Source organism: Trachypithecus francoisi, unplaced genomic scaffold (genome assembly GCF_009764315.1).
Source record: "Trachypithecus francoisi isolate TF-2019V2 unplaced genomic scaffold, Tfra_2.0 Lachesis_group11, whole genome shotgun sequence".
NCBI lineage: Eukaryota > Metazoa > Chordata > Mammalia > Primates > Cercopithecidae > Trachypithecus > Trachypithecus francoisi.
In genome coordinates this window covers 76,420,466-76,447,875 of record NW_022681456.1, presented here as the reverse complement: position 1 = coordinate 76,447,875, position 27,410 = coordinate 76,420,466, and the positions used below count along the sequence as shown (strand labels likewise).

The window sequence follows — 27,410 nt, the reverse complement described above, 5'->3', positions numbered from 1 at the left end:
GCTCAATGAACACCTAAGGGCCAATGAAGGTCAGTGGCAGCTCACATTCCTGGATTGGTTTTTTAAACCCACTTTTATTAATTAATTGTAAGTAATACAAATATTCCAAAAATATAAACAGACACTTAATGGCGTCCTGCATTTCAAGTTTTTGAATACAACAAATTTATCAAACCATGAATCTGTAAGCAAGGTAGTCAGCATCCCATAGCCCAGTTACAGTGGGAAGCAGATCCCCTACCCTCCAAGTGGCGTCTTGAAGGGGGAAAGCGGCACGAGATGGAACATGATAAGCAAAAAAGCTCATGAGGCCCAAAGAGGAGGGTCCGCTCCAGGGGCAGGCCCTACAACGTTAAAAGAATGGGGGCAGCTGGCCCGACCTCTGGCCTCCTCTTTCCTGGCTGAATGTAGATATTTACCGGCATTTAGAAAAAAGGAGAAAAAGACAGAACTAAACCCCTGTTTAGGAAAAAGGGCCCAAGGGACAGCAGTGGTTAAGTAATCCACTGAGGACCTGAAGGGGAAAATGGACTTACCTTTCTCATATACTTGACCTGGCTAGGACACTAGGTGCCAGACAGCCTTCTGAGGGGACTTTCTTTCTAAATGAGGCCTCAGGAACAGGTAGGGGCAGCAGAATAGAGTAACATCCATTTCCCAGGGAAAGACTGCCTCTACACTTCCCATGCTTTTAGCACAAAGCAGCGTCTGGGCCACTGTTACCAGAGGTGAGTTTATACATTTACAAAATGCTTAAAATCTTTGGGAGGCAGAAGGAAGCTAAACAGAAGGTCCCAGGTTAACTGAAGGCAAATTCACTCAACCTCTCTAGTAAGGGACCCATGGGCCTACAGAGTGTCCCCTCTACAATGTGCAGAGTGGAAACCCTTACCTGACCCTTTTCCAAACTGGTCCTGTGTCCAAAGCTCCCCCTATGAGAGGGACACGAACATCAGGCTTTGATTTAGAAGCCCAATCAGAGAGACACACTGTGTCCCTGAAGAGGCACCTTAAAAGAACTGAACCTGGCAGGTAGGCAGATTCCTGGCATGGCTTGAATTGGTGCTGACCAGGCATGGTGGCCTATTGCCTCCCAAAGACCAGTCTCAAATGGGAGGGGCTGATGGTGGGAAGCCCTGGAACAGAGTCTGGGATGAAGCAGCTTCCTCCCTGTCTTGCCCTCCAAAATTGAGTCTGGCCTGATTCCTCTGAGGAGCAAATTTTACAATCATCCCTCACCCTAACACACGGTGAAACTGGAAACCCGACAGCAAATAACGACTAGGCTGGCTCTGGTTCACACGAATGGACCCTGGCTAGGTTTGGCTGAGTAGCTTCTCTGGGGCAAGTGGGAATGGCATTGCTGTGGGGGAGTTGCAGGTGGGCAGGCAGGGTTCTGATGGGAGTGAGGCCTAGAAAGCAGGGGCTTCATGCAGATGCAGCAGGGACACTCCCACCAAGCCATCCTGGGCTTTGGTCATGGGCCCCACACCAAGCACTTGGACAAGTCTGTTAGGAAAGGGGGTGGCACACGCTCTTCTTTCATTTGGAAAAACATGGGAGGGCAGAAAGGGTCCTAGAAATTCAAGTCAGCTTAGAGCCTTATTGCTTATTTAGTCAGAAGAGCCTGGCTGGGCCCATACAGAAAAAGATTTGGCCAAGGGCTAACCCTTAGGGTGGGGCTTGGAAGAGAGGCCCCTCCTGCAATATTAGGATAGCAGCCTAGGCCAGGCCTTGGGGCCAAAGCCACAGTTGGCTCTAAGAGTCTGAGCTCCAGCTTTCCTTCAAGAGATGGTATTCCTGGCTAGCATATGGGGCCCTTTTCCCTTTAGGTACACTGGGACCCCACAGGCACCAGGGGAATGATGCTGGCGGAAATGACCACATGAGTTCTGGGGACTCTGTTCCACTTAATGCTTCCGAAGAGAAAGACAAGGCCCTATAACCTTGTAACAGGAGGGAAGGTGGCACCACAACGCTAGAGAAAGATGCCAGCCAGCCAGCCAGCTACCGCTGAGAGCACCAAGCTGCTGCTCTACCCTGCTTTTCTCGGAACTTACTAGTTCCTGAAGCTGGACCTAGGGTGTGGCAATGGAAGGGATGATGGGGAACAGTCCTGAGTGGGTGGTGTCCCTGCACCTGAAGCAATTCACAAATGCTTTGTGATACCTGCCTCCAGGGAACACAGAGATGGGAATAGGAGCTCCCTTCCACCCCAGGAGGGTGGGAGGGAGGGAGGAGAGAACCCCACCCACCCAGGGAGGCCACAATTAAGGCAGTGATGCTGAGATGGGGCTCCTTTTTGGGAGGCCCCTTGTGCGCCCAATTACAGCAGCACTTCCTCGTTTTCCACCCTGGGAAAACTTCCATTTCGTGATGACTTTAATTTTAAAGCATTCACTATTAAGAACCTTTGAAAGCAGGAGACACCCGGAGTGCAGGTCTGAGGGGCTCGCTCACTCCTGTTACCAGAGGCAGAAAGCATGTGCATTAGGCTGGCAAATGGAAACAACACTCATTCCTCCTCAGCCCAGGAACAGCAGAAGTTCTGAGGCCCTCAGGAGGAAAAGCAACAGCCAGGAAGGATGAAGGCTGGAACAGACAGAGCTCAGTAGAGGATAGGCCCTGGGGGAAGACACAACAGGAAAGAGCCCTGCCCAAGAAATGGGAGGGGCTGGGGCAGCTTAGTTCTTCCCAGCCCTTGGAACAAAAGTCCTTGCACCAGCACCAGCAGAGAATCCCTGAAGAGCAGACTTATGGAAATGATCCCGAGCTCAGCTGATCCACAAGTCACGGGGACACACATGTCCACGCTTTGAGGATTTATCTTTTCCCTGCAACCCCAGCGCTGCCGACATTCATCACAGGCCCAGGATTGTAACTTTGTCAGAAACAAACCAGGCCCGACACTCCATGTTTAGAAAGAGAATTTTAAAACAGAGTCAAAAGAACGGAAATCAGTTATCTGTCCTCTTCCCGGGCAGGGAGAAAACCTCCTTCCCCACATGTTTGAGACTATGGCTAGGTGGTGAGGAAGGCAGGCTCAGCACCCCAGCCTTGGGGAAACATAGAAAGGGCCCGTCCCAGACACTCAGCTGGAGGCAAGCACAGCCTTTGGGCCACAAGACCTGATGGCCACTGGGTGCTAGTCTGGAAATAAGTCCTCATCTTCCCAGAAATGTGATCTTTTGTCTGCAGCAGCTGGCTGGAGAAGGATTTCAGAAAGGTGTGTGCCTGGAGAACCCAAAGGCATACCCTTCCTTTATCCTTGGCAGAGGCCTTACAACACTGAGGAAAGGCCATGGTTTGGCAACGGAGCCTTCAATAGTCTTCATCCCTATAGAACTCAGTGGCTCTTAGGGTGACAGAGGAGACAAGCTAACTTGGGAAGAGTCTTGGTCTTTCAGCTTCTCCCCCACTGAAACACTATATGCTGGGGCCACAATTCATGGCAAAACACACACACAAACACACTCTCTCTCAAACACACATCTCAACAAGGTGGCAGCAGGTAGCTCTGGGTATCGTTGCTCTGGCATTCGCCCACTCGGCATCTAAGCTGTCCTAAAGCTCTTTCCAATGACTTCTCACTCTTTACGGGCCGTGTGGTGAGGCACTCCAGCTTCTACTCTGTCACGCTGATCATAAAGGCACAGTGTGGGAAAGTCCCCTACTGGGATGGCCGTCGCTTGGAAGCAGGGCAGGCTAAGGGGCCCGCAGCTGCCCAAGGCTGGTGTAGACATCCTCTGCTCCGCTCAGCTCCTCAAAGATTGGGATCAGGTTCAGCAACTCAGTGTCTGCCATGTCATCAAACCAGGACTGCACAGGCACCTGGTGGGGGGAAGATGTGGTGTCAGTCTCCCAACTGCCACTTCCTCCTCCCTCACCCCAGAGCCCTAGAGGGTGGCTGGGTCTTCCTGGAGAGGTGTACTTCTCTGGTGGAGCCCACAGTTCCAATCTGTTTCCTCTCCCAATCCCTACCGTGGAGATGTGTCAGGAGCACTCACTGCATTCTCGGGGTGGAAGATATAAGAAGCAGGCGAGTTGTCCAGGATGAGGGTCTTCCTCAGGTCCCTACCCAGGCGGCTGAGGTCCTTGACGTAGCAGCCCTGGTGGAACACGCAGGACTCACGGAATAGGCGGGCCCGGAACACCCCACACCGGTCCAGCAGGTCTGTCACAGGGTCGGCATACTAGAAGGAGAGAAGATGCCTTAGTATGGATGCAGTCCTGGTCCTCCTGTGGCACTCTAGGGACCAAAAGGGAGCTGCTGGACCACCCCTGTGGCCACCACACCCACTTCTGGTTCTTCCCTCTCACCCCTAGGTACCTTGGCCAGGCTGGCAGTGAAGAGAACACATTCAAAGAGTTCCCCCATACGTCTCAGGAACTCATCCACATAAGGCCTCTTGAGCACATACACCTGAGGAAGAGCAGAGCAGCCTGTTGGAAGCCTCCCTGTGATGAAGCTTTGCAGTACCGGGTACCTTCACCAGTTACAGAGAGCAGCAAGGAGCTCTCAACCCTTGCAGCCCAGCCTCCTGGACTACCTGGCTGGAAGCCTGCGGCCCCCTGAGGCTCCACAGACCCCGAGAACTGGCTGTACCCCCTCACCAGGCTTCCAGTGGATCAGTGGTCCCAACCTCAACCTGGCGCAGGAGGAAGTGCATACACCTTGTCCCAGGAGCCATCTCTGTTTCCGGCGGCGGACCATCAGCTGCCTCCAGAAACAAGTAATCAAGAATAGGCCTCACAGATGGAAACAGCCTATCCTGGATTACTTGAATCTAGCCACAGCCTCTATGGGAGCTTTCTGTCCTTGGCTCCAACAGGACAGTCTGTCCAGGTCACGATCAGGTAATGAATTGCACCAGGGAGCAGTGACTTTTTCCCCTCAATGACCACATTCTAGACAGACACCCTGCCGAGTCTTGCTCTGCACCAGATTTTGTGCTTGCTTCTGCCAGCCACCCCTAACACCTGCGTCCACCTTTACGATCTTGCACATTTTGGCAAGTCCTTTGGCTACCTGACCCCCCATCAGTCTGCATTCTATTGCTTCCATGACTCTAGCCTACACAGGTGCTACCAGAACCATTTCCACAAAGGTCCTTTTTCTTATGTTTTAGAGATGGGGTCTTGCTGTGTGAGGCCAGGCTGGTTGTAACTTGTGGGCTCAAGCATTCCTCCTGCCTCAGCCTCCCAGAGTGTTGGGATGACAGGTGTAAGGCACAGCGCCTGACTCCCAAAGCTCCTTTACCCACATTACTCCTGAGCTCAATGAGAGTCAGCCTGCCGTGACTCTCCCTCCTAGAGTGGGCCTGAACTGGCCACCAACTCACCAGACCCCTCAAGAGCTCTGCAGGAACCCTCTGTTCTAGGCAGTCACAACTTAGCTTCTGTTAGCCTGCCATTCCTTTGACCTCCAACAAACCCCTTCCTCATCCCAGCTATTCATCAAGTCTGGCATCCTTTCACCCACCTTGGGCAGGTAGTGCTCCCTTATTTTAATCTCATCCTTTTAAAAATTATTCATACCCTTCCTTGTTAGCCAGGAGTTCACAGTGTGTATCTGTTTGAAAATATGCCTTCCTCTGTTCTACAAGGGTTTAGCACATCCCTATACCCTCAGCTAGACTGTAAAAGGGCTGCTGGACCAAGCCTGGTCCTGAGCGGGGCCTGGCGCGGGGCCTGGCAGGTCTTCTGGGCAGGCAAGCTGAGTAAATGGTCTTTCGCTAGCAGTGTCACATGATCCTTAAGCTGGGACTGCCTGGGCTGCAGGCTGGAGCCTGGTCCGTTTAGATTTGAGTGCTCTTTACATTGACAGACATACATTGAGTACTTCCTCAGGCAGAATCCAATGGAGGGCCCCAGGGAAGGCAGTCAGAGAAGGCTTCACAGAGGAGGAGATGTCTGGGCTGGGGAGGAAGAAAGTCACTAGCTATTCACAGTGGGGGTGTGGGGTGGGGAGGAGCATGGGCAAGAGGGCATTCCAGGCAGAGAAAATGGTTACTACTGGTTTCCTTGCCTGTTACAGGAAAAGAGATACCTGGTTAAGGTATCTTAACAGGTATAGATACCTTTCTTAAGGAACAGAGAAATGTAATAAATCATGTTAACAGTGCTGGCCACGTGAGAGGATGGTGGTTAACAAATGATAGCTATTGTTAAATAAAATGTAAACTATTCTTTTAAACAGCTTGGTTGCAAAGAGAAAACAAGGGTGACAGCTGGGGGGGATATGGGCTGAAACTCTTTTTTTAAGATGAGAAAGCCTTGAGTGTGAACGATACCAATAAAAAGGGGAGGCTGGAGTTATAGAAAAGGGATCAGCTGACAGAACCCAAGCCCTGAGACGGGTGGAGGACCCCAGTACACGTGGGGCAGAAGGCAGACCCCCCACCCTCTGGGCTGGGTGTGGTCGGGCTGGCAGCTCACCTGGTGAGTGGTCCCCTCAATCTCTATAGGCACTATGAAGTCAGCATTGTTGATTGGCTGGAAGGCAGAAAAGTTAATGCTGTCAGCATGGTGGCAAAGAAACATGAGGCCCCCACCATAACCCTAGGTGGCTGGGGAGAAACAGGTCTTAGAGACTCCTGGAAGTGCCTCTGGCCGCCCCATTAAGGGGTTCTCACCCTAGTTCAAGATATGATATCCCATTCTGGTTTTCCCTACTCCTTAGCACCTCCACTCTGACAAATTCTACCTGAGCTGAGAGTTTTGGGGCCTGAGTTTCCTGAGGAGACAAGCAGGGGCAAGGGCCAAAGGTGATTCAACCACTCTTTTAGGCCTGCCCTGTACAGAGCCCTGGTGGCTGTCTGTGCTATGTGGCTCAGGGGCAGATGCAGCCTGTTGGGAGTGACTGGAGATAGCAGCCCTGGTGGAACACACAGGGTTCCTACTCAACATTCTTTAGTGGGGCCTCTAGATACCTGTGACACCAGGGTGGCCAAAATGCCAGAGGCCTGGCCTTTTCCCTTCTAATCACTCTTCTTTCCTCATCTTTAGGCTTCCTTTACACATCTGTTGTCAGATTCACAAGAGGGCCCAAGATAAAGGTAGGAAGGGTTCCCCAGACGTTGAGTTACCTTAAATGAGCTATGCACAAGGGTTTCATCGAGGTCAATGACCACACAGATCCTTCCTTGATCTTCCTCTGTCACCTCTGGGAGCAGGCAGGTCCCTGGGATCTAAAACCAAGCCAGGTTGCTGAGATCTGCAGTTGTACCCCTTGGCATAACTATGGGAAGAGCTGGGCTGTCTGTGGAGACAATCACCAACCCAGGATAGGCACCACTTAAAGGCCAGGGAGAGAGGAGGTGGAGTTGTTTCATTGCTTTCAGCCTCCCAATGGGACTATTAAGTGATCTGGACATTGGATATGGTGCCCAGGGCTGGTGTGGGATGGACAGCAGCTGTGGGAAGAAGGCATGGAGCACCAGCTGTCCCCTAAAATCTAATGCCTTGCACATAGCAGGCCCTCAACACATATGGGGAATAAATGGCTTCACAGGTCAGGGAGGTGGCTGGCCAGGCACCAAGGACTAAGCACGTCACCCTGCCCATGGAGCTGGCAGGGATCACAGGGTCCTGGCTTCTGAGTACTTACCAGGCCAGAGTCACGTACCTGGTAGAATTGGTACTGGAGACACTGGAGCAGATCCGACTGAGGAAGAGAAGGAGGCGGTCAGCGCCATCTCACCGCCCTTCCCACCCCATTCAAACCCACTACTTCTGTCTTAAGCCTGAAGGGCAACTTTCTCCCCCCGACCCAGCCACCTGGAAGCTCCTACCATGTGAAAAGTGACTTTTCCTAGGAGTGGGGAAGGAAAAGGGAAAGGCTAGAGCTTCCTTTCCACATTAGGCCTGGTGAAGGATGGAGAAGACAAGTGTCCCTGTTCTCAGTTGACACTGCCTCTCAATTGGACAAAGTGAGGAACAGGGAACTCAAGTAACTGATTCAGGGACACAGAGTCGAGGCAGAACCAAAGTCTGAATTCCTCACAGTGGCAAACTCTCGCTAAGTCCTTAAACTCAGCTTCTCTTTGAGAATATGTTATTTTCTATGCACTCCTAGGGGTTATATGGGGGAACAAGCCCTACAAAACATCAAGTAAGCCACACTGTGGGTATCCAAAATGTGAGGGAAGGGAGTGCAGAGAGATCAGCAAGCCCCCCCACCCCAATTTTTGCTAATATAAATATTATGACCGCTGGGCGCAGTGGCTCATGCCTATAATCCTAGCACTTTGGGAGGCCAAGGCGGGCGGATCACCTGAGGTCAAGAGTTTGAGACCAGCCTGATCAACATGGAGAAACCTTTTCCATCTCTACTAAAAATACAAAATTAGCCAGGCGTGGTGGCACATGCCTGTAATCCCAGCTACTCGGGAGGCTGAGGCAGGAGAATCGCTTGAACCCAGGAGGCGGAGGTTGCAGTGAGCCAAGATCACGCCATTGCACTCCAGCCTGGGCAACGAGAGCGAAACTGTCTCCAAAAAAAAAAAAGAAAGGTTATGGTTTTAAGTGTTCCTAATGAAAACTTTGAAGAAAAATTAAAATCCTAGCACTTAGATAAACAATGTGGCATTCAGTGTACTGCCTTCAAATCTGTGTCAGCAGACTTTTTTCAGAATGCTATATAATTACACACTCTGCCTTTTTACTTAATGTTGCAAGTCAATACTTCTCCGTGTTATTGAGAACTCTGTAAAAGCTAATCACTCAGTAATACTGTCATGTTGTATTTTATTTAACCATTTCCCCTACTGCAAAATGCAGTGATTTTTCACTGATGTATGTCTTCAGCCTGGTCTTGAGAAAAAGGAAGGACAACCAGACCTCAGTGTTTCAGAGAAGTACCACTGGCTTTTGGGGCAGAATAATTTTTGTTGGTTGGGGCTGGCCCCACCTGTGAAGTACTAGACATATAAAAAATACCCACAAAATCCCAAATGCCTTGAATGAGTACAGGAGAGAATTACTGACAGGAGTTATTAATAGCATGGTAGTTTCAATTCCTTGGTTCCCTGTAAGTCAGGTAACTTGGAAGTTAGCTTTGCATAGTTGAGAACAACAACACAGGCTTTAGAGCCAGAGAGATCTAAGTTCAAATCCTGACACTACTATTTATTAACCATGAACTCTTCAGGTGCCACATAAACCCTCTCCATAAACCCATATCTGCAAAGTGTAAATCCTGTGATCTCCTTACAGGGCTGCTGGCTAGATCACATGAGACAATATATGCAAAGCACCTTGCCTAGTTCCTGGAACCTAGAAGGATCAGGATCACAGGGGCCGTCAGAAACCACAGGGACATCTGAATGGCCCATACTGCCAAGGGGAAGGAACAGAAAGGAAATGAACTACTTATGGAAGGATAGAGGAAGGGCCCCTCTCAGCCAGAAATCTTTGCAACCTCAGGCAAGGCTTCCTTGTCGGGTTGCCATTGTTGGCAGGGATCTCCCACTAACAGTCCCTTCCTTGCTGGCATCTTACCACCCCAACCCACCTACCTTAGCAATGGTGTTTGCTTCCTCCTTATACGCGGCAAGCTCAGTGGAGGAACTTGACTGGCCAACATGCTGGGCGCGAAAACAGCAGAAAAGGGCCTTGAAGATGTTACGTCCACGAGGCTTCTTAGGAGAGGACTTGGAGACCAGGCCTAGGGTGGAGAGAATGACAGGCCTTAGCTCTAGGGACATCAGTTTCTGTCCACAGATACTACCATGCCCATAGCTCTTCCAGTTTGTAAGCTCTACTAGGGCACACAGTATACGGCTGGTGAACAACCACATACAGTTAACAGTAAAACATACATGTTTATTCCAGCCTTTTCTCTTTAAAGCAGGAATGTCAGGAATCTCCATTCTCTGGCTTGGGAGACCTGAGCTACAGAGCATTTGTTCTTCATTCCATGGGGGAAGATGGGGCCAGGCACAGAATCAAGGTGTTCTGCTGCTCCAGCTGCAGCACACTCAAAATTAATTCATGAAGACAAAAATCTTCCCTAACATCAATTCCCAGGAAGGCCATCGGTTCCAGACAACGGAGTAACCTGGTCCCCTTCGAGTTAGTGGAGCTGTAGTTCTGTTCAGCATCAGCTTCCCTAGATACTGGGTCAGTGGGGGCAGAACTGAGCCCAATTTGCCTAAAAACTTCAGGCCAGAGGCCGGGCGCGGTGGCTCACGCCTGTAATCCCAGCACTTTGGGAGGCCGAGGCAGGCGGATCACGAGGTCAGGAGATCGAGACCATGCTGGCTAACACGGTGAAACCCCATCTCTACTAAAAATACAAAACAATTAGCCAGGCGAGGTGGTAGGCGCCTGTAGTCCCAGCTACTCGGAAGGCTGAGGCAGGAGAATGGTGGGAACCCGGGAGGCGGAGCTTGCAGTGAGCCCATATCGCGCCACTGCACTCCAGCCTGGGTGACAGACTGAGACTCCCTCTCAAAAAAAAAAAACAACAAAAAACCTTAAGGCTAGAAACAAGAGACTAGGAACTCCAGAGCAGCCCCAGCCCCAAGGAAGAAGCTACACTTTTTGTTCACAGTCTTGTCTTCCTCCTCCACTCCAGCAGCTCTCTTTAAGGCCCCCCCACCCCCGCCCCAGGTTGGGGAGCCTAACTGGTAAAACACAGATACCATGGATTAGCCCCTTGGAACACACATTTGCGGCCTCAGGTTCTAGGCTGATAGCCTTGCTTCTGGACTGCAGCTGCTTAGTCCTACCTTGATAATTTGGGCGGTGGAAACAAAGTCATTTTAATAGGAGACTTGGCAAGACATACCCAGAAAGGCCAAGCAGATACGGAAAAAAACTATGAGCATTACAGGATCAACTAGAAATGGACTTAAGAATAGCTTTTTAGCTGGGCGAGGTGGCGGGCGCCTGTAGTCCCAGCTACTCGGGAGACTGAGGCAGGAGAATGGCGTGAACCCGGGAGGCGGAGCTTGCAGTGAGCTGAGATCTGGCCACTGCACTCCAGCCTGGGCGACAGAGCGAGACTCCGTCTCAAAAAAAAAAAAAAAAAAAGAATAGCTTTTGCGCTGGGTGTGGTGGCTCACGCCTGTAATCCCAGCACTTTGGGAGGCCGAGGTGGGGGGATCACTAGAGGTCAGGAGTTCGAAACCAGCCTGGCCCACATGGTGAAACCCCCCCGTCTCTACTAAAAATACAAAACAGCTGTGCGTGGTGGCACGTGCTTGTAATCTCAGCTACTTGGGAGGCTGAGCAGGAGAACTGTTTGAACCCAGGAGGTGGAGGTTGCAGTGAGCCGAGATAATGCCACTGCACTCCAGCCTGACTGACACAGCAAGACTCTGTCTCAAAAAAAAAAAAAAAAAAAAAGAAAAAAGATTATCTTTTGCAAGTTCCTTCTGCTATAGATGAACTTTTCTGACGACTGTTGAGCAAGAGTGGAAAGGTACAATGGGCACTGTGGCCAGGAGGTGGCGCTGCACAACCACTCATAGAATGGTCCTTGGTCCCAGGTCTCTTCTCCAGAGGGTCTTGAGTTTCCCAGAGCCTGAGCAGATGGGCCTAATGATTAAACCCAAGCCATTCCAGTTTAAAGCACAGGGCAAACTACTGTGCAGAAAAATGGATGCCGGAAATGCCTCTGTCTTAGTGGGGAAAAAACGAAAGCAGAATGTACCACGAAGGACAAACTGCCCTGTGTTATTACTTGGGACAGAGATGAAGGGAAGACGAAGACAATGTGGTAGGGGCTACCCAGGAGCAACACACCCAGAAAATGCACCAAGGTGACCCTTGCAGAAGTGGATGATGGGAGGGTCATATAACATCCAGTTACTGGGCTGCCAGTGCCCCTTGGAGAGGAGCAGGGGAAGATCAAAGTATTCCCCAGGACCAAGGGTGGGAAAATGGCCTTTACACAGCAGTTGGACAAGTACAGTCAGCATCACCCCCTAGGATAAGGGACTCAGCTCTGCCTCAATAGAAAGGCAGAAGACTTCCTGCAGGTGCAGGCTCAGCCTCCCCTGCTGGCCGGTCCAGAGCTTGCGCACACGTGCTCTCTCTCCTCCCTGGGTTAGGCCAGATTCCTTAACATTGGTATGGCCATTGGAAACCTTTTAGAAAATGACTGGGCCTTTCCAGCAATTAGCCTAAAAGCCTAGACATCACTTTCAAGCTCCTGGCTCTGGAAGAGGAAGCAAGATTTCCAGGGACAGGGATTTTGTCATGAAGTTGTGCTGGGGACATCCCCCAGGGCCCTTTATCAAGGAGAAAAAATTCAGAGCAGAGCCCAGCGCTCAAAGAGACCAGGATAAGCTGGGCACGGTGGCTCATATAGGAGGACTGGTCAAGCTCAGAAGTTCAAGACCAACCTGGGCAACATAGTAAGACCTCATCTCAAATTTAAAAAGACAGGTCGCGCATGGTGGCTCACACCTGTAATCCCAGCACTTTGGGAGGCCGAAGTGGGCAGATTGCCTGAGGTCAGGGGTTTGAGACCAGCCTGGCCAACATCGTGAAACCCCGTCTCTACTAAAAATACAAAAATTAGCTGGGAGTAGTGGCGCACACCTGTAGTCCCAGCTACTTGGGATGCTGAGGCAGAAGAATCGCTTGAACCCAGGAGGCAGAGGTTGCAGTGAGCTGAGATCGGGCCACTGCACTCTAGCCTGGGCAACAGAGTGAGACTCCAGCTCAAAAAAAAAAAAAAAAGGAAAAAGAAAAGTCATCAAGACAGAGGTTCCTTGGACTTTCCCTATTTCCATGCTGAAATTGGAGGGAAAGGACAGCTTCCCCCACCTGCCTGTATGGCTCACATTAAATTCTAAGCCCAGGGACTCAGGGCAGACGCTGACACAAAGCTCCAAGACCAAAGCTGAACCATTGCTTTCCCTTTGGTTTATGGTTTCTTCATGCAGAACCACAATCAGAGGCTTAACCCGGGCACAGGGCCTTTTTTAAAAGGCCACACAGCCTGGGCTTTTCCTGAAGAGAGGCTGTCAGGAATGCACTCAGCATCTCAGTGACAGACGCTGTGAAGGCTGAGTAATCCTGAGAGGTTGGGGGGGTGGTGAAAGGGGCAGCTGGCTGGGGGCATGGAAAGGCCTGGCTTGTGCCTGCTGCAGGGAGCCCAACAGGCAGAAACGCCTCAGTCCTAAACAGGGAGGGAGCTTGGACTCTGCAGGAGATGAGGGTCTTCTCAAAAACACAATGTGGCCGGCTGCCCCTGGGCCTCTGAGCCCACAAATGCCTTGAACTTGGGGGCAGGAGCTTGAAGCAGAGTACCTCACACCCACAACAGCAAGGTCAACACCTCAGGCATCCGTCATTCCCCACTCCCCTGATGGGGTCCTGCTTCCCTCCAATCCTTTTCCAGGCTGGCTGTCCTCCTTACCTTTCTAAATATTACTCCAGAGAATTCATCAGAATGCATCAGCCTCTCGCAGCATGGCTGCCTCCCTGAAAGGCCCACAATGGCCGCAACTTAGTGCATTCATCAGCCTCTGTGACCCTCTGCGTACCAGGCACTCAGTAACTTTGGCTGAGTAAATGACTCCAGGGTCCTCCAGGGCCTGTCACGTCTACAGAGCCAGGACCTGGGGAAGCCCCCACTAGTTTGCAACAGCCCAGAAGAGGTAGATAGAGAAGCCTCCTTTATGTGAGGAGAGGAAGATGAACACTGAGGGAGCTGGGGCCCTGAGGCAAGTCACTGAGTCTTTCTAGGCCACCGCCATGTTTACTGAGCATCACGGATGTGCCAGGCCTGCGTTAGACACTTGACATCATTAGCCTCATTTAATCCTTACTATTAACACTTTGGTAGGCACTAGTTCTCCACTTTACAGAAGGGAAACTAAAGCACAGAGAGGTTAAGTAACCTGGCTGATGGTCATGCAGGTAGTATGACAGCAGAGCCAGGATTCGAACCCAGATCTGCCTGAACCCAGCGCCCAGGCTCTTAACCATTACCCTGTATAGGGTCTCATACACATTTACTCATGCAACAAATGGGAGGTGTAGGGGTACTCTCAAGGTCTCTTCTGGATAACTTTTTTTTTTTCTTTCTGAGACAAGAGTCTCATTCTGTTGCCCAGGCTGAAGTACAGTGGTAGAATCATGGCTCACTGCAGCCTCGATGTCCCAGGCTCAAGCAATCCTCCTACCTCAGCCTCTCAAGTAGCTAGGACTACAGTCTTCTTGGGAACTTTTGCTCTCTGCCTCTCTAGGATGAGATGGTAAAGGACCAGTCTAGGGTCTAGCCCCTGCCCCTTGCCCCAGGTTTTCTTGGGCAGGTTGTCAAAGTTGGAAGGGGTAAAACAGCGCAAGGTTCTGGGATTCCACTCCAGGGAATCCACCCCCACCCCTGCCTGCACCTGCTATGACCAGCAGATACCTCTGGGAGATCAAGATAACAATGGGGGAAGAGGAAGAAGGAGGGGCTGGAGCCAGGAGCTTTGGTCCAAGACCTGCATTGTTTCTTGGGTTTAAGGGTGAGGGAACCACAGAGTTCAGAGAGGGATCTGAAACTTGTGTCAAAGAGCCTTTCACATGGCTCCTTTCAGCCAGCACTCAGCATTGTGTCCTTGACAGCCAGGTGCAGGCCAGCCCCTACCCATCTGTGTGTGATGGGGAGGGGCACAGCCTGCCTTTCCAGGAAAGGAACACTGGGCACAAGAGGATTTACAGGCCCACAGGGATTTCCTTCTTTAAAAAAAAAAAAAACAAAAACAGAGTCCGGGTGTGGTGGCTCACGCCTGTAATCCCAGCACTTTGGGAGGCCGAGGCAGGCAGATCACCTGAGGTTGGGAGTTCGATACCAGCCTGACCAACATGGAGAAACCCTGTCTTAGCCTGGAGTGGTGGCTCACTGAGCCTGTAATCCCAGCACCTTGGGAGGCCAAGGCAGGCGGATCACCTGGGATTGGGAGTTCGAGACCACCCTGACCAACAAACATGGAGACACCCAGTCTCTACTAAAAATACAAAATTAGCTGGGTGTGGTGGCGCATGCCTGTAATCCCAGCTACTCGGGAGGCTGAGGCAGGAGAATTGCTTGAACCCAGGAGGTGGAGGTTGCAGTGAGCCAGAGATCGCACCACTGCACTCCAGGCCTGGGCAACAAGAGCAAAACTCCGTCTCAAAAACAAAACAAAACAAAACAAAACAAAAAAAAAAAAAAAAGAAAGAAAAAAAAGAGAAAGAAAGAAACCCCGTTTCTACTAAAAATACAAAATTAGCCAGGCGTGGTGGTGCATGCCTGTATTCCTAGCTACTAGGGAGGCTGAGGCAGGAGAACTGCTTGAACCCAGGAGGTGGAGGTTGTGGTGAGCCAAGATCATGCCATTGCACTCCAGCCTGGGCAACATGAGCAAAACTCCATCTACAAAAAAAAAAAAAAAAAAAAAAAAGGGATGGCGCCTTGAACTCCTGGGCTCAAGCGATCCTCCTGCCTCATCCTCCCAAAGTGCTAGGATTACAGGTGTGAGCCATTATGCCTGGCCCGCACAGGAAATTCATTGCACATGGTTTCCCCAACCAGGGAGGGCAGGACTCCAGCGGATGCCATGTAGCCCCAGGACAAGCTGCTTTCCCTCTTTCATTCCCTGCTACCCTCTGTGGACATCCAGCCCTCCTCTCCTGCCCAGATGCAGACGTGCTTCTGTCTTCCCTGCCCCAAACATGTGGTTTGGGGCTAGATGTCTGAGAGGACCAGCACAGACCCAATGAGAGAAGCAGCTCTGGCTTAAGAAGAAAGTGAGCTGGTGGCTGAAGACAGGGAAGCCAGGCCAGCCCTCCAGCTCACTGCTGCGAGGCTTCCTACTGAGGCGGGGTGTGAGGAGAAGAGGGGATGTGAGGAGTAAGCCCCCACTGGGGATCATCAGGGATGATGGGACCCCGCTGGGGTCCGGGCTCTGCCAGTTACTGACTCAGCCACACAGCCTTCTGGAGCCTTAGTTTCCTCATCCATAAACTGGGATAACAGCAAGCCCTCACTCAGGACTGAAAGGATAAACGAAGTTAGAGTAAGGCACTGTGTGAACTCTAGAGCTAAATGCTGTGCTTGTTTTAATTAATTATCCAAGGGGAGAGGACCACTAACTGACAACATCATGGGCCTCATTCCAGGAGGCCAGCAACAGCTCAGGAGCCCTCCCACTATCATCACGTGGATGAAGTCCAAGAAGACAAGGGAAAGGTGCCTGACAGCTCTATCATGAGCAGGTTTCAGAAAGTCAAAACAGCCCCTATACCTTCTCCCCAATCCACAACAAAATTTGTTTTCCAGCTCACAAACTCCCTGACTAGGTATTCTGTGAAAAACAAAAGCAAGTAAGACTGTTTCACTTGAGACAAAAATCACCCCTGGTATTCACCCCCACCACCCTCAAGAAGTACCAGGTGAGGACACTATTTGCCTCTGCCTCTTAAGAAGCATATGTATGAGCTGGGGGAGGTGGCTCAAGCCTGTAATCTCAGCACTTCGGGAGGCCGAGCCTGGTGGATCACTAGAGCCCAGGAGTTCAAGACCAGCCTGAGCAACATGGCAAAATCCTGTTCTACAAAAAAAAATTAGCCAGGTGCACCTGTAGTCCCAGTTTGGCAGGCTGAAGTGGGAGAATCACCTGAGCCCAGGAGTTCGAGGCTGTAGTGAGCTGTGATTGCACCACTGCACTCCAGCCTGGGTGACAGAGTGAGACCTTGTCTCAAAAAAAAAAAAAAAAAGGCGTGTGTATGTACTAACATGTGAACACATGCACACATACACACAAATGAAGACCAGAGTGACCAGGGCAACAGTATTTTTAATCTTCTCCTGAAGGTCAGGTCCGGATACCACTTTTGTCAACAACACAGCTTTGTGTCCCAGCAAAGGAACTCCTCACACATCTGCCTGGCATTTGGCAGAAGGTAACCTCTGAGGCAATCAGATTTTAACAAGCCCATTCACGTAGAAAGTTGCTTTCTTTTTTGGTTCATCCCCAGAAATACTTCCTTCCCCACCACCTCCCATCCCCCACAGCAAAGGACTTAGCCTTAGCCTGGCTATCACTATAAAATGGCCCCTCTGAGGGGCCTCCTTCCTCTCAGCTATTGGAGGAAGGAGAGTATTTGGAGCATTTCCGGCCCTTCTTGGCCGGCTGCCTGAACCCTGCAGCCAAGACACATTTGACTGGGACTCCCCCATGGAGAGAAGTCCTCCCAGGTCCTCTGCAAGGGGCATCTGTGCCTTGGCTATGGACATACCCTAAAGTGCCAGGTGGATGGAAGAGCTCCTGGGACCAGCAGGTGAGTCGGCAGGAAACAAAAGAGGGTGGGATGCCTAGACAGCCCCCAAAAGACTGCAAACAATGGGGAGGGTGTACTGCTTTCACACCCGGCCACTGACATTGTTCTCTACCGTTAACAAGTAAGGCAGGGCCAGACCCAGCTTAGCACCGGCTCCCAAAGTTCCAAAAAGTAACTGTGAATCTAACTGCATGGACATTTTTTGAAAAAAGCAGTTTTACACTTTGGGAGGCAAAGGCAGTGGGGATCACTTGAGATCAGGAGTTCGAGAAACCCCATCTCTACTAAAAATGCAAAAACTAGCCGGGTGTGGCAGCAAGCTGCTGTAATCCCGGCTAGTCTAGAGGCTGACGCACAAGAATCACTTGAACCCAAGAGGTGGAGGTTGCAGTGAGCTGAGATCAAACCATTGCACTCCAGTCTGGGAGACAGAGTGAAACTCTGTCTCAAAAAAAATAAATAAATAAAATTAAAAAAAAATTAAAAAGCAGTTTTAGCCATGCTGTTTGGTTCATACCAGCATGTTGTACGCTGGTGCAGGGAGGGCACCAGCAACTGGGGCACTCCTACCTAAGCCAGTGTCTCCATTAGTTCCCTTTCCCTGGGCAGGAGAGCTCCCTACATGACTGTCTCTTCTTTCAGACCTGAGTCCTTAATGCCACCTATGGGGCGAGGGTCACAGGTCACACACTTTCTTGTCTCTGCCCCTTCAGCAGTCTGTTCTCTGACCTCAGCTAGAGAGGTCAGAAGACTCAGTTTTGGGAGCAGGGGACTTCTGGCAACTTCTAAAGGATGCTGATTTCAGAATCAGCCTCTAAAGGAGTTATTCCCAAAACACCCTCCTGGGCAGCTCTAACATACTTTAAAAACGTGCTGGGTTGGGGTGGGCCTCCAGAAGTAGTAGGTAGGTCCTGGACCAGAGACAGAGGAGGCATTTCCTCATAGACAAGTCAGCTGCAGGCTCAGCCCTGCAAGCCCCACTCCAGAGGGCTCTTGGGGGATGTCAGGAAGTGATACAGAAGCCCACAGGGGAGCAGGGACAAGCCTGAGATGCCATCCAAGAAAACTCAAAGGGCTGGATCCTGCCCCTGCCTCAGCAGGAGACCCTGCCCTATATAGCACCAGCCAGAGCAAAGATTGTAAGGGACTGGAAACCACACTTGCCCACCTGGAGTTCAACCCCTCCTTCCCCTTAAGGAGGTGCAGAACAAGCCCCTGTGGGAGGGGCTACACACAGACACCCTCTCAGTGAGTATTTCAAGTTCCTGCCTTGGTGCTGTGCCCTTGACTCCTGGAATGCTTGGATACAGATGAAGCCTAGGAAGAATCCAGTGCTTCTTTCCCTTCTAGGTATGTAGGCCTGCTTTAGGTTGATACAAACGTGAGCTGGAGAAAGTAGTGAGGACACAGGACAAAGCAAGGGTATCTGTTCTGACCAGGGAACAATACACAAGGCACCCAGACTTGAGTTCGAATCTAGGCTCTGCCATGTGTAAGGTATGCAGCCATAGGCCTCAGTTTCTTCATCTGCAAAACGGGAAGACTACCTATTTCTCAGTGTCAGAATTACGGGGAGCTCAGTGAGAGTCCTGGTCCTAACAAAAGCTTGGTAAGTGTCAACTGCTACTCATTAAGCGCAGAGCACTTTCATACTCCTACCTCAGTCCCTGTTTCAAAATGTTCACATTAAAAGGGACCATAGAGATTTCTTCTAACTCATTTCAGAGGTTACCTCATTTCAGAGTATGTAGTAACAGGGCCAAACCGGAAATGATGTTTTCCGGGACTCCACAAAAACCAATCACTTGCACACACACATACACACTCATTGAGGCTGGCCAACCAGTTCCTCCTTCATGTGGCTGGCCTTTGCAGGACTGGAAGGAGTCTGCCAGGGAGGCACCCATCTCCAGGGACATTCGCCTTCTCCCCCTACACCCCTCAGCTTCACCTAGAACCAGCCAAGTCGTATAGGTGAGTCCACTTGAGAAAGCACTGATCTAGACATCAGGAAACCCAGTTCTTGCTCCAGTTCAGCTTCTCAACAGTTCCGTGGCCTTGCTAGGGCACAATTCTCTGGGGTTCAGTTTCCTCGTAAGTCAATCTGGAAATGTTTCCCCTGCATGGTCCCTTAAAAGGTGGCTTTACCTGAAGCATGAACTCAAAGGCACTCAAAAAAGTGAAATGCCAGACAATGCAAATGTCTGGCTGACACTAGCCGTGTACCCTTGGGCAAAGTCCTTCCCCACTCTCTGTGAAAGTTTTCCTTATCTGCCGGGTGGGTGAGGTGGCTCACGCCTGTAATCCCTGCACTTTGGGAGGCCAAGGCGGGCAGATCACGAGGTCAGGAGATCGAGACCATCCTGGCTAACACAGTGAAATCCCATCTACTAAAAATAAAAAAAAATTAGCCAAACGTGGTGGCGGGCGCCTGTAGTCCCAGCTACTCCGGAGGTTGAGGCAGGAGAATGGCGTGAACCCGGGAGGTGGAGTTTGCAGTGAGCCGATTGCGCCACTGCACCCCAACCTGGGCGACAGAGCGAGACTCCTTGTCAAAAAAAGAGGAAGTTTTCTTTATTTGTTAAGTGAGGTTAATTCCTCTTATTGGAAAGGAAAAGTTGTCAGGAGAAGTAAGTGAGATACTAGATATAAAATGCTAGGAATAGTACCTCGCCTATGGCAAGTACTCTATAAATACCGGCTATAACCTTTACTGGGTAAACAAGGATGGATCATTCCTCTGTCCATTTACTCTGAAAACTTTAGGACTCCTCTTGAAGAGCCACAGATCTTTAACAAACAGTAAAACTGGACCACCAAGAGGAATTTTCCTGCTCAGGGCAAAACAGGCAGCTGGGGCCACTGCTGTGCCTACCTGGCTCTTCTCCAGGGGCACCTGTCAGAGCCACAAGGAGCATTTGGAACACATGCATGCCTGACCCACCTGCCCGTGAGCTGATTCAGTAGATCCCAGGTGGGGGGTCTGTATTTTTAGCAAGTGTCACAGGAGACTCTGATGTGTGTCCCTGGCTAAGAGCCAACAACTAAAGGTTGCCAGGGTCTCTGACTAACCCAGGGCTAGAAGGCAATTCAGCCAAAGTCCCCTTGGCCCCTCTCCCCACCATACCTGACTGGCTCAGTGTTTCTGTAAGCCTTGGAGAACTCATGCCCAGGATCCGGTTTTCTTCTCTAGGGATAGTTCTATGTGATGTGAGACAGAAAACCTGGGTCTGCTGTCTCTACCTGCAGGCCCCTGTTCCTGTGAAAGAGGGGTCCTAGCTCTATTCTGCTGTGGGAACAGAAGAGCTGGGATCTACTATCCAGGAAGCCTTCCACAGGCAATTTGAGCCTTTCCATGAGTCTGCTTGGCTCTCACTGGGACTGGGGCCATATTTCTTCCCTGGAAAAAGTGCAGGTGGGAAAGTGCAAATTCAACAGGATGGAAAAAGCTATGGCAAGAAATAAAAGAAGGTACAGAATAAAAACAGAGTAAGAGCAAAGTCTGATTTCGGGGGATGGAGGTTGGGGAAGGACTAGAGCACCTAGGAGGGAAATGGAAAGGTCAGATCCACTCAGAGATCAGGTTCAAGGCTAACTCCTAGAATAGCTAACATAAAACAGGGCATACACACTTTTGCCTAGAGGGAGGCTGTGGCGCTCACTGGAGTACCCTGTGATAACAGATCCTGGTGCAGGCATACTCAGACCTGAAGGGCTGGGCATTTTGCCAAACAAAGAAACTCCATTCTATTTGGTCTCCGGTCCAGAGATGCTTCCAGTTTTAAGAAGTCAACTTATCCACTTTAATTTCTAGTAGTTTCTTCGTAAGATTTGCATGTTAATGTGCTCATCTGCATCCCAGTTCAGAACTACTCCTCCATTTCAGAAGAGGGAGGGAAATATGTCAGGGCCACACCCAATCCCACATCCCCAAGACAAGCAAGTTAATTCCATGCTTCCCAGAGCTGGCTAGACTAAGACAAGATGAAAAGCAGATCAGTGCTGCTTTTGTACTTTCTCAATGTTGAACCCCAAAACCACAGCAGCAAACAAATAGCTTAAGAACATCTATTTCTCTTCAAACCCCATTTTCTTTTTCCCCTTTTACTAAAATTACCTAAAAGAAACCTCAATTTCTCTGAATTCATTAACTCTCAAAGCAAACAGTGAGAGAATGTAGCATACAGTTGTCTTGAATATTCGTTATATCCATATTTGAGAACCTCTAAGGAGCTTTAGACTTTAGAGACTCAGAGGGGGCACATGCCTGGCCTTCTCCCACCCCCAGAAGCCCAGGCACCAGACACAATGGCAAAAGTCCCAAAGCCCAGGCAGATAAAATCACATCCCAAGTCACATGACACAAAGAAGGGTCTGTGCAGCAAGGCTCTTTGTAAGCCTCAGAGGTTGATCCTTCCAGAAGGCCCAAGCCCCCACAGTCAGTGTCCCCTCTGACCCCTGGCCACCTGTCTTGAAAACTAAAACCCACAACACTACGTGCTGTTTACACTGTGTCCTTGGGGGAATGGAGGAAGGCGAACAGAGTAGTCTCACTATGTAAAAAAGGAGGACATTCATATTTATCAAGCACCTACTAGGTATAATAGAAGGGTAGATATCATTATTACTATTTTATAGATAAGTTACTAAAGTGATTTATCAAGTGATTTATCAAGTCCCACTGTGAACAGGAAAAGAAGGGATTTGAACCCAGGTCTGAAGCAATTTTGCTATAGAAACAATGCTTTGAAGTAACAATGAAAACTTTAACCCCGACCCTGGTCCCACTTCATCCAATCTAAGAACCAAACTGACCATGATGGGAATAAAAGACAATACCCCAAATTACCCAAAAACTAGCAGGAAAAAAAAATGGAGGAGGAAGAGGAAGGGAAGCTATGTATTGATATGTACACACATACACACACAATCTCATATATATTTACATATTGCTTTTCTCTCCCATACTTATTTATAAACACTTGAATTCTCCACAGGTTGGGAGCATCAATTCACGTTGGCTAGAAATGTGACTTCTTTAGTATTTACCATTTTAACAAAATCCATGATAAGTGATTTGGAAGGTCCCACGGAGAGGATGAAATGACACCTTTGTGTTACCCAGTTTCTTTAAGACCTCTATGGTTGAGAAGAGAGGACAAAGAAACACCCCCGCCTCTGCCATCCTCCGAGGGATTTTTCACAGCAATTCCAGTGCTGCTCAGTGGAAAGCTCTGCAAGCCAACTGCAAACCCCCAGCCCCAGAGGTTAGACATTTACAAACTTTGTTGCTGATTTATCAGCACTCCTCTGCGATTTTGGGGGCAGGAGCAAACACAAGCTTAAGTCACCACACAGGCTCCAACCCTTACCCCAAGATGGGGGAAAAACTCCAAAGGAGATGCAGGAGGGAGCCTCAGCAGTCACTGTGAGAGCACAAAGAGGCCAAGACCCAGGGTAGGCAAAGGAAGGTGACAGGCACCAGCAGGGCAGGAAGAGGAGTCAGCTATAAACATGGAGTCTTCCCGCCCCCCACATAGCAAGCTATGGAAGGAAGCTTCCAGCAAGATTCATGTCTAAGCTTTTCAAGTTAGTCTTGGCTACATCTACAATGAAGGGTGCCTGAACAACTTCTTGAGGGAATAAGGCAGAATTTCCCCCTTAAGTGGATAACAAAAGAGCTAGCCACCCTGAAAACTTGCCACATCCCAATTTTCAGAGATGGTCAGTCTCTCTCTTTTTTTTTTTTTTTTTGAGACGGAGTCTTGCTCTGCCACCCAGGCTGGAGTGCAGTGGCCGGATCTCAGCTCACTGCAAGCTCCGCCTCCCGGGTTTATGCCATTCTCCTGCCTCAGCCTCCCGAGGAGCTGGGACTACAGGCGCCCGCCACCTCGCCCGGCTAGTTTTTTGTATTTTTAAGTAGAGACAGGGTTTCACCGTATTAGCCAGGATGGTCTCGATCTCCTGACCTCGTGATCCGCCCGTCTCGGCCTCCCAAAGTGCTGGGATTACAGGCTTGAGCCACCGCGCCCGGCCTAGTCTCTCAGAAGAATCCTTGCGATTAGCTATCAGAACCTGTTCAGTTCCGCATGTGAGAAGGTAATCCAAGGCATCGTCGAGAGGAAGGGGCATCAGGATTCATGGACAACAAAAAAATATCTGATTCCTCCAAAAGGCGTGTGGGTCAGAGAGCTCCCGAAGAGGCTGCCTCCACCAGTTCTCATTTCATGTTGGGAGGTTACAGGGTGGGTCTTGTTTTCTTGGCTTTTCCCCATCTAATCCAAAAGCCAAGGTCACAACCTCTAAGCAATGGGGTGACAATCTCATATAGAGCTGCAGTAAACAGCCATTCTTGCCAAGCTGATATTAACATTTCTTTTTTCTTTTTGATGTTACACACAATCCTGTCCTTGCTGTACCAGAAAGCCATTTCACCCATCTGTCTGGGAAGATGATCCAATTTTGGTGCTTTTATCATCAATGCTTTCAGCAACTTTGTTCTACTTCCCCTACTGTAATTACTTTTGAATCATCAACACACCCAGACAGCCTTAAACCTCAGAGAACAGAATGCTAAAAAAGAAAAAAAAATCTGCAATGGCAAGTAACTTCACTAAATAGCCACCCAAGCTAGGAGCAATTTGTTTCTTTCCAGAAATTTACTTATTAATAATAAGTACCTCACACTCCTTCCCCTTTTTCCAAAGGCAGGCAAGGCATGGAGATGGGATGTTATGGACAGGAGGGAGTGGGGACAAGGAGGAACTCCAAAAGGAGTTAATTAAAACACGTGCTTCCCCAGTCCCCCAGCTTTTGTTTTTTGTTTTGTTTTGGAGATGTAGGTTGTTTGTAAATGATGTGGGACTCAGAAAGTTGGTTTAGTGGTTGATGGGTGCCTAAGCAGCCCAGGAAGAAAGTATGCCTTCTCTGGAATGCAATCAAATTACATGGGGAGGGGCTGGGGAGGGGCCCAGCGCGGTGGCTCAGGCCTGCAATCCCAGCACTTTGGGAGGCTGAAGCGGGCTGATCACCTCAGGAGTGGAGACCAGCCCGGGCAATTGGTGAAACCCGTCTGTACTAAAAATACAAAAAAATTAGCCACGCGTGATGGCGCGCGCCTGTAATCCCAGCTACTCGGGAGGCTGAGGCAGGAGAACTGCTTGAATCTGGGAGGCGGAGGCTGCAGTGAGCTGAGATCACGCCACTGCACTCTAGCTTGGGCAACAGAGTGAGACTCCGTCTCAATTAAAAAATAAAAATAAAAAATTACATGGGGAGGGAGAGACCCAGTGGCTGCTGGCTTAAACCACACACACAAAAAAAGAGAAACATTAACTCCAAGAAAATCCAACACCAGCAACTTAACACTGCCAAGCCAGTTGCTTTGCTTTCTGCTGTTATCTATTCTGTGGCCTGCCATTCACCCTGGTGGATGAAACTTCCAGCTCTGATTTCTACGACGCCCCGGCGCAGTCCACCTATCCCTTACTGCTCGCGTGGTCTCACGATGCCCAAGGCACACTCCAGAGCACAGGGCTCCTCCCCCTACTCATCACCACTGCCCCCTCTTGAATCTCCCCACATCTGGATTTCTTCCCCTCTGGCTAGCTCTTAGGGTCTTTTCCTGGGATGAGTTTGGGAAGGGAGTGGGAAGAGTCAGGAGTGAACTATGAACACACAGCCTCCCTCCCTTTTTCAGCCGTCAGCACAGTTGAGCAGCCAGCAGAGGCGGTGAAGTTGCCGCCTGGGTCACAGTCTGGTTAGTGATGCAGCCAGAAGAGCAGAAATCATGGCAACACCGAGGTCAGGGAGGCCGGAGCCTTCTGGGGGTTGGGATCTGTGTAGGCCAGGCTCATTCCTCCTCAGGGCAGGCTTATTTAAAGTCCGGCCAGTGATGCAAGAGGAACACACTGCCCCCCTCCCCCCACCCCTAACCCCCTCCCAGCTCCTCTCCTTCCACTGGGAAATTTGGGAGAGGCTGACACCACCAACTCAGCGTCTTTGCTCCTAGGGAAGTTGGGGGAGCTCCTTGGAACGTGAACCCCAGGAATTAGTGACCTGCTGACTAATGTTGCCAAACGGGTAGACGTGGGGCACACAAGGCCCCGAAGCTGGCCGCCTACCAGGCTCTAGGCCTCAGTGTGTTCAACTGCAGCACCGGCCCCTCGCGCTCTGTGGAGGAGGGGCGGGAACGCTCCGGATTCCGCCCCAGGAGCCAGCTCCCGCCCCAGCCTCCGGGGCCAGGTGGCCCGGGTCCGGGGGCTCTCCAGAGAAATGCCACACTAGTCCTTACACCCCGCGGAAATTCTGCCGCTATTTTGGACACACTCCTCAAGGCCAGAAGGACGTGGCGGAGGGGGAAAGAGTTTCGAGTCCCCCACTGTGACCAAACTAAGAGGTTCCACCCTCGCTCCCCAGCTTTTTCCCGCCCCGGGAGAGGCCTCGGCCGCCGCCTCATCCCGGCGAGGGCCTGCGGGCCCCCTCGCGCCTCCACCTGACACTCTGGAAGGCGGGGGCCGCCAGCCCCTGCCCACAGAGAACTCGCACTTTTTCGCTGCGCGATTCAGAACCACGCCGGGTCTGATGCCATCCGGCGAATTATGTAACCAGGGACACCGCTCCCGAGCTAAACAAACGCGGCTCTGTGTGTGCAGCGGCGGCCCCGGGGGAGCGCACCGGGCAGGGAGGGGCTCTGGCCGGGCCTCGGAGTCGGGCTTGTTTGCTCAGCGAAACTGGCCAGAGGCAGCCGGGAGGGAGCCCGGCGCCGCCAATGTCCCGGGGCCCGCGCTGAGCCGGTGACCCGCCACGTCTGGTCTGCCAGGGCCCGGGCCCCTCCCCCACCACGACTGCCCCCGCCTCCAAGAGGTGAACTTGCTCCCAAGTCCCGCCGGACGCCGTCACCGCAAGCTAGCTGCCGGAGCGACCTCGGGCTTGGGGGGCCTGGAACTACTGGACTCCAGTCCCGGCTGCGTTCCATCTGGGGGTCCCTCCGTCACCTTCCTAACCCCTCCCCGCGATCCCAGGGCAGCCGCGCGCGGCTGTGAGGGAAAGTGACGACCCTACCCCCAACTCTGGAGGGGACGGACGCGGAGTGGCCCAGTGCTTCGAGAGCGACCCCTCCGTCTCTCAATCCCGAGGGGAGGGGTTGCGGGAAAGGGTGACAGCTGCGCCGAAGACGCCCCTTCCCCTCGGGCGCCGCGATCCCGGGTCCCGTGCAGCCCCCACGGAGGTCTGAGTGCCAGCCGGGATGCGGGGGCGGATGGACCGGAGGGGTCCAGTCGGGATCACTGGCTCTGAGCCCAGGAGGTCAAGGGCCGAGACCTGGGGTTCGGGGCTATGCTAGCCCCCTCCTCGCCCGGGGGCGACGCAAAGTTTTGGGAAGTTGCTGCCCCTACCTTGCTTGGTGAGCACCAGGGCGTCTTCCCTCCGCGCCTGGGTGATGATGGAGCCGTGTTCCATCTAACAATCCCGCGGGCCCGGGCTGGCTGGGCGGGAGGACGGGCGGGCGCGCGGGCTGGGCTGGGCTGGGGGGCCTGGGCGGGGGCCCGCTCCAGCTCCCGAGATTCCGACTTCCACAGCTGTTCACATCCCCCCTCTCGTTTCCTCCCCGGGCCGGGAAGGTAGGCGGCCTGTACAGAGGGCGGGCGGCCCGGGCAACGGCTCCCCCGGGTGCCCCCGGCCCCGATCCCCCGGCGGCAGCTCCGGGCTCCTCAGTTTGGGTCCAACATGGAGAATCCGGAGCGAAAACAAGAGGAGGAAATGGGACACGGGGCGGTTTCCAGGCTCCCCCCTCCCCTCCGTACTCCAGATAAACAACCCGCGGCTGCAGCGCCCACCCCCGCGCGCCTCCCGGATCTCGACTCGGCCTCTTCACGGCCCACTGGAGCTTCCCGCTCCGAGGATGCGTCCTAGGCCCCGGGACCCTCCACCAGTGAGCGACCGGGGCTTCGGACAGTCCCGAGCTTTGCTATTTTGTTACGGAAAAAGCGAATCCTCAAGGGGGGTGGGGTGGCGGGCGGGCGGGCTGGCGGGGGAGACTTGAAACCGCTCCGGTGCTCCGATTGGCTCTCTTGGAGAAAAGGGGCGTGGCCCCTCCTTACTATGCGGTGAGAGGACCTAACAACATTCCAGGCACCACGGCC

At 51.6% G+C, this 27,410-nt stretch overlaps 1 protein-coding gene across 2 annotated transcripts; it reads right to left on the bottom strand.

The window, feature by feature from the left end:
* Positions 1 to 46: 46 nt before the first annotated feature.
* CTDSP2 (CTD small phosphatase 2) lies at positions 47 to 27,255 on the bottom strand. Of its 2 annotated transcripts, none has more exons than XM_033221464.1 (8): positions 26,664 to 27,255; positions 9,519 to 9,667; positions 7,610 to 7,666; positions 7,089 to 7,190; positions 6,439 to 6,495; positions 4,331 to 4,423; positions 4,008 to 4,193; positions 47 to 3,831 (listed from the first exon to the last, which is right to left on the bottom strand). In XM_033221464.1, exons 1-8 carry the CDS (start codon positions 26,725 to 26,727, stop codon positions 3,706 to 3,708), a joined length of 834 nt encoding a protein of 277 aa, XP_033077355.1. In that variant the 5' UTR covers positions 26,728 to 27,255; the 3' UTR covers positions 47 to 3,705. The 2 variants fall into 2 exon arrangements, with proteins under 2 accessions (XP_033077355.1, XP_033077356.1); XM_033221465.1 differs by having other exon boundaries at positions 7,628 to 7,666.
* Between the last annotated feature and the right edge of the window lie 155 nt (positions 27,256 to 27,410).

Bases quoted from the DNA above. Each gene is read 5' to 3' on its own strand.
- CTDSP2 (XM_033221464.1), bottom strand. From the start codon at position 26,727: ATGGAACACGGCTCCATCATCACCCAGGCGCGGAGGGAAGACGCCCTG. The intron at 4,424-6,438 runs GTGAGCTGCCAG...GCTCTTCCTCAG, and splicing joins TTGAGGGGACCACTCACCAG to GTGTATGTGCTCAAGAGGCC. The intron at 3,832-4,007 runs GTGAGTGCTCCT...TCCCCCCACCAG, and splicing joins TCTTCCACCCCGAGAATGCA to GTGCCTGTGCAGTCCTGGTT.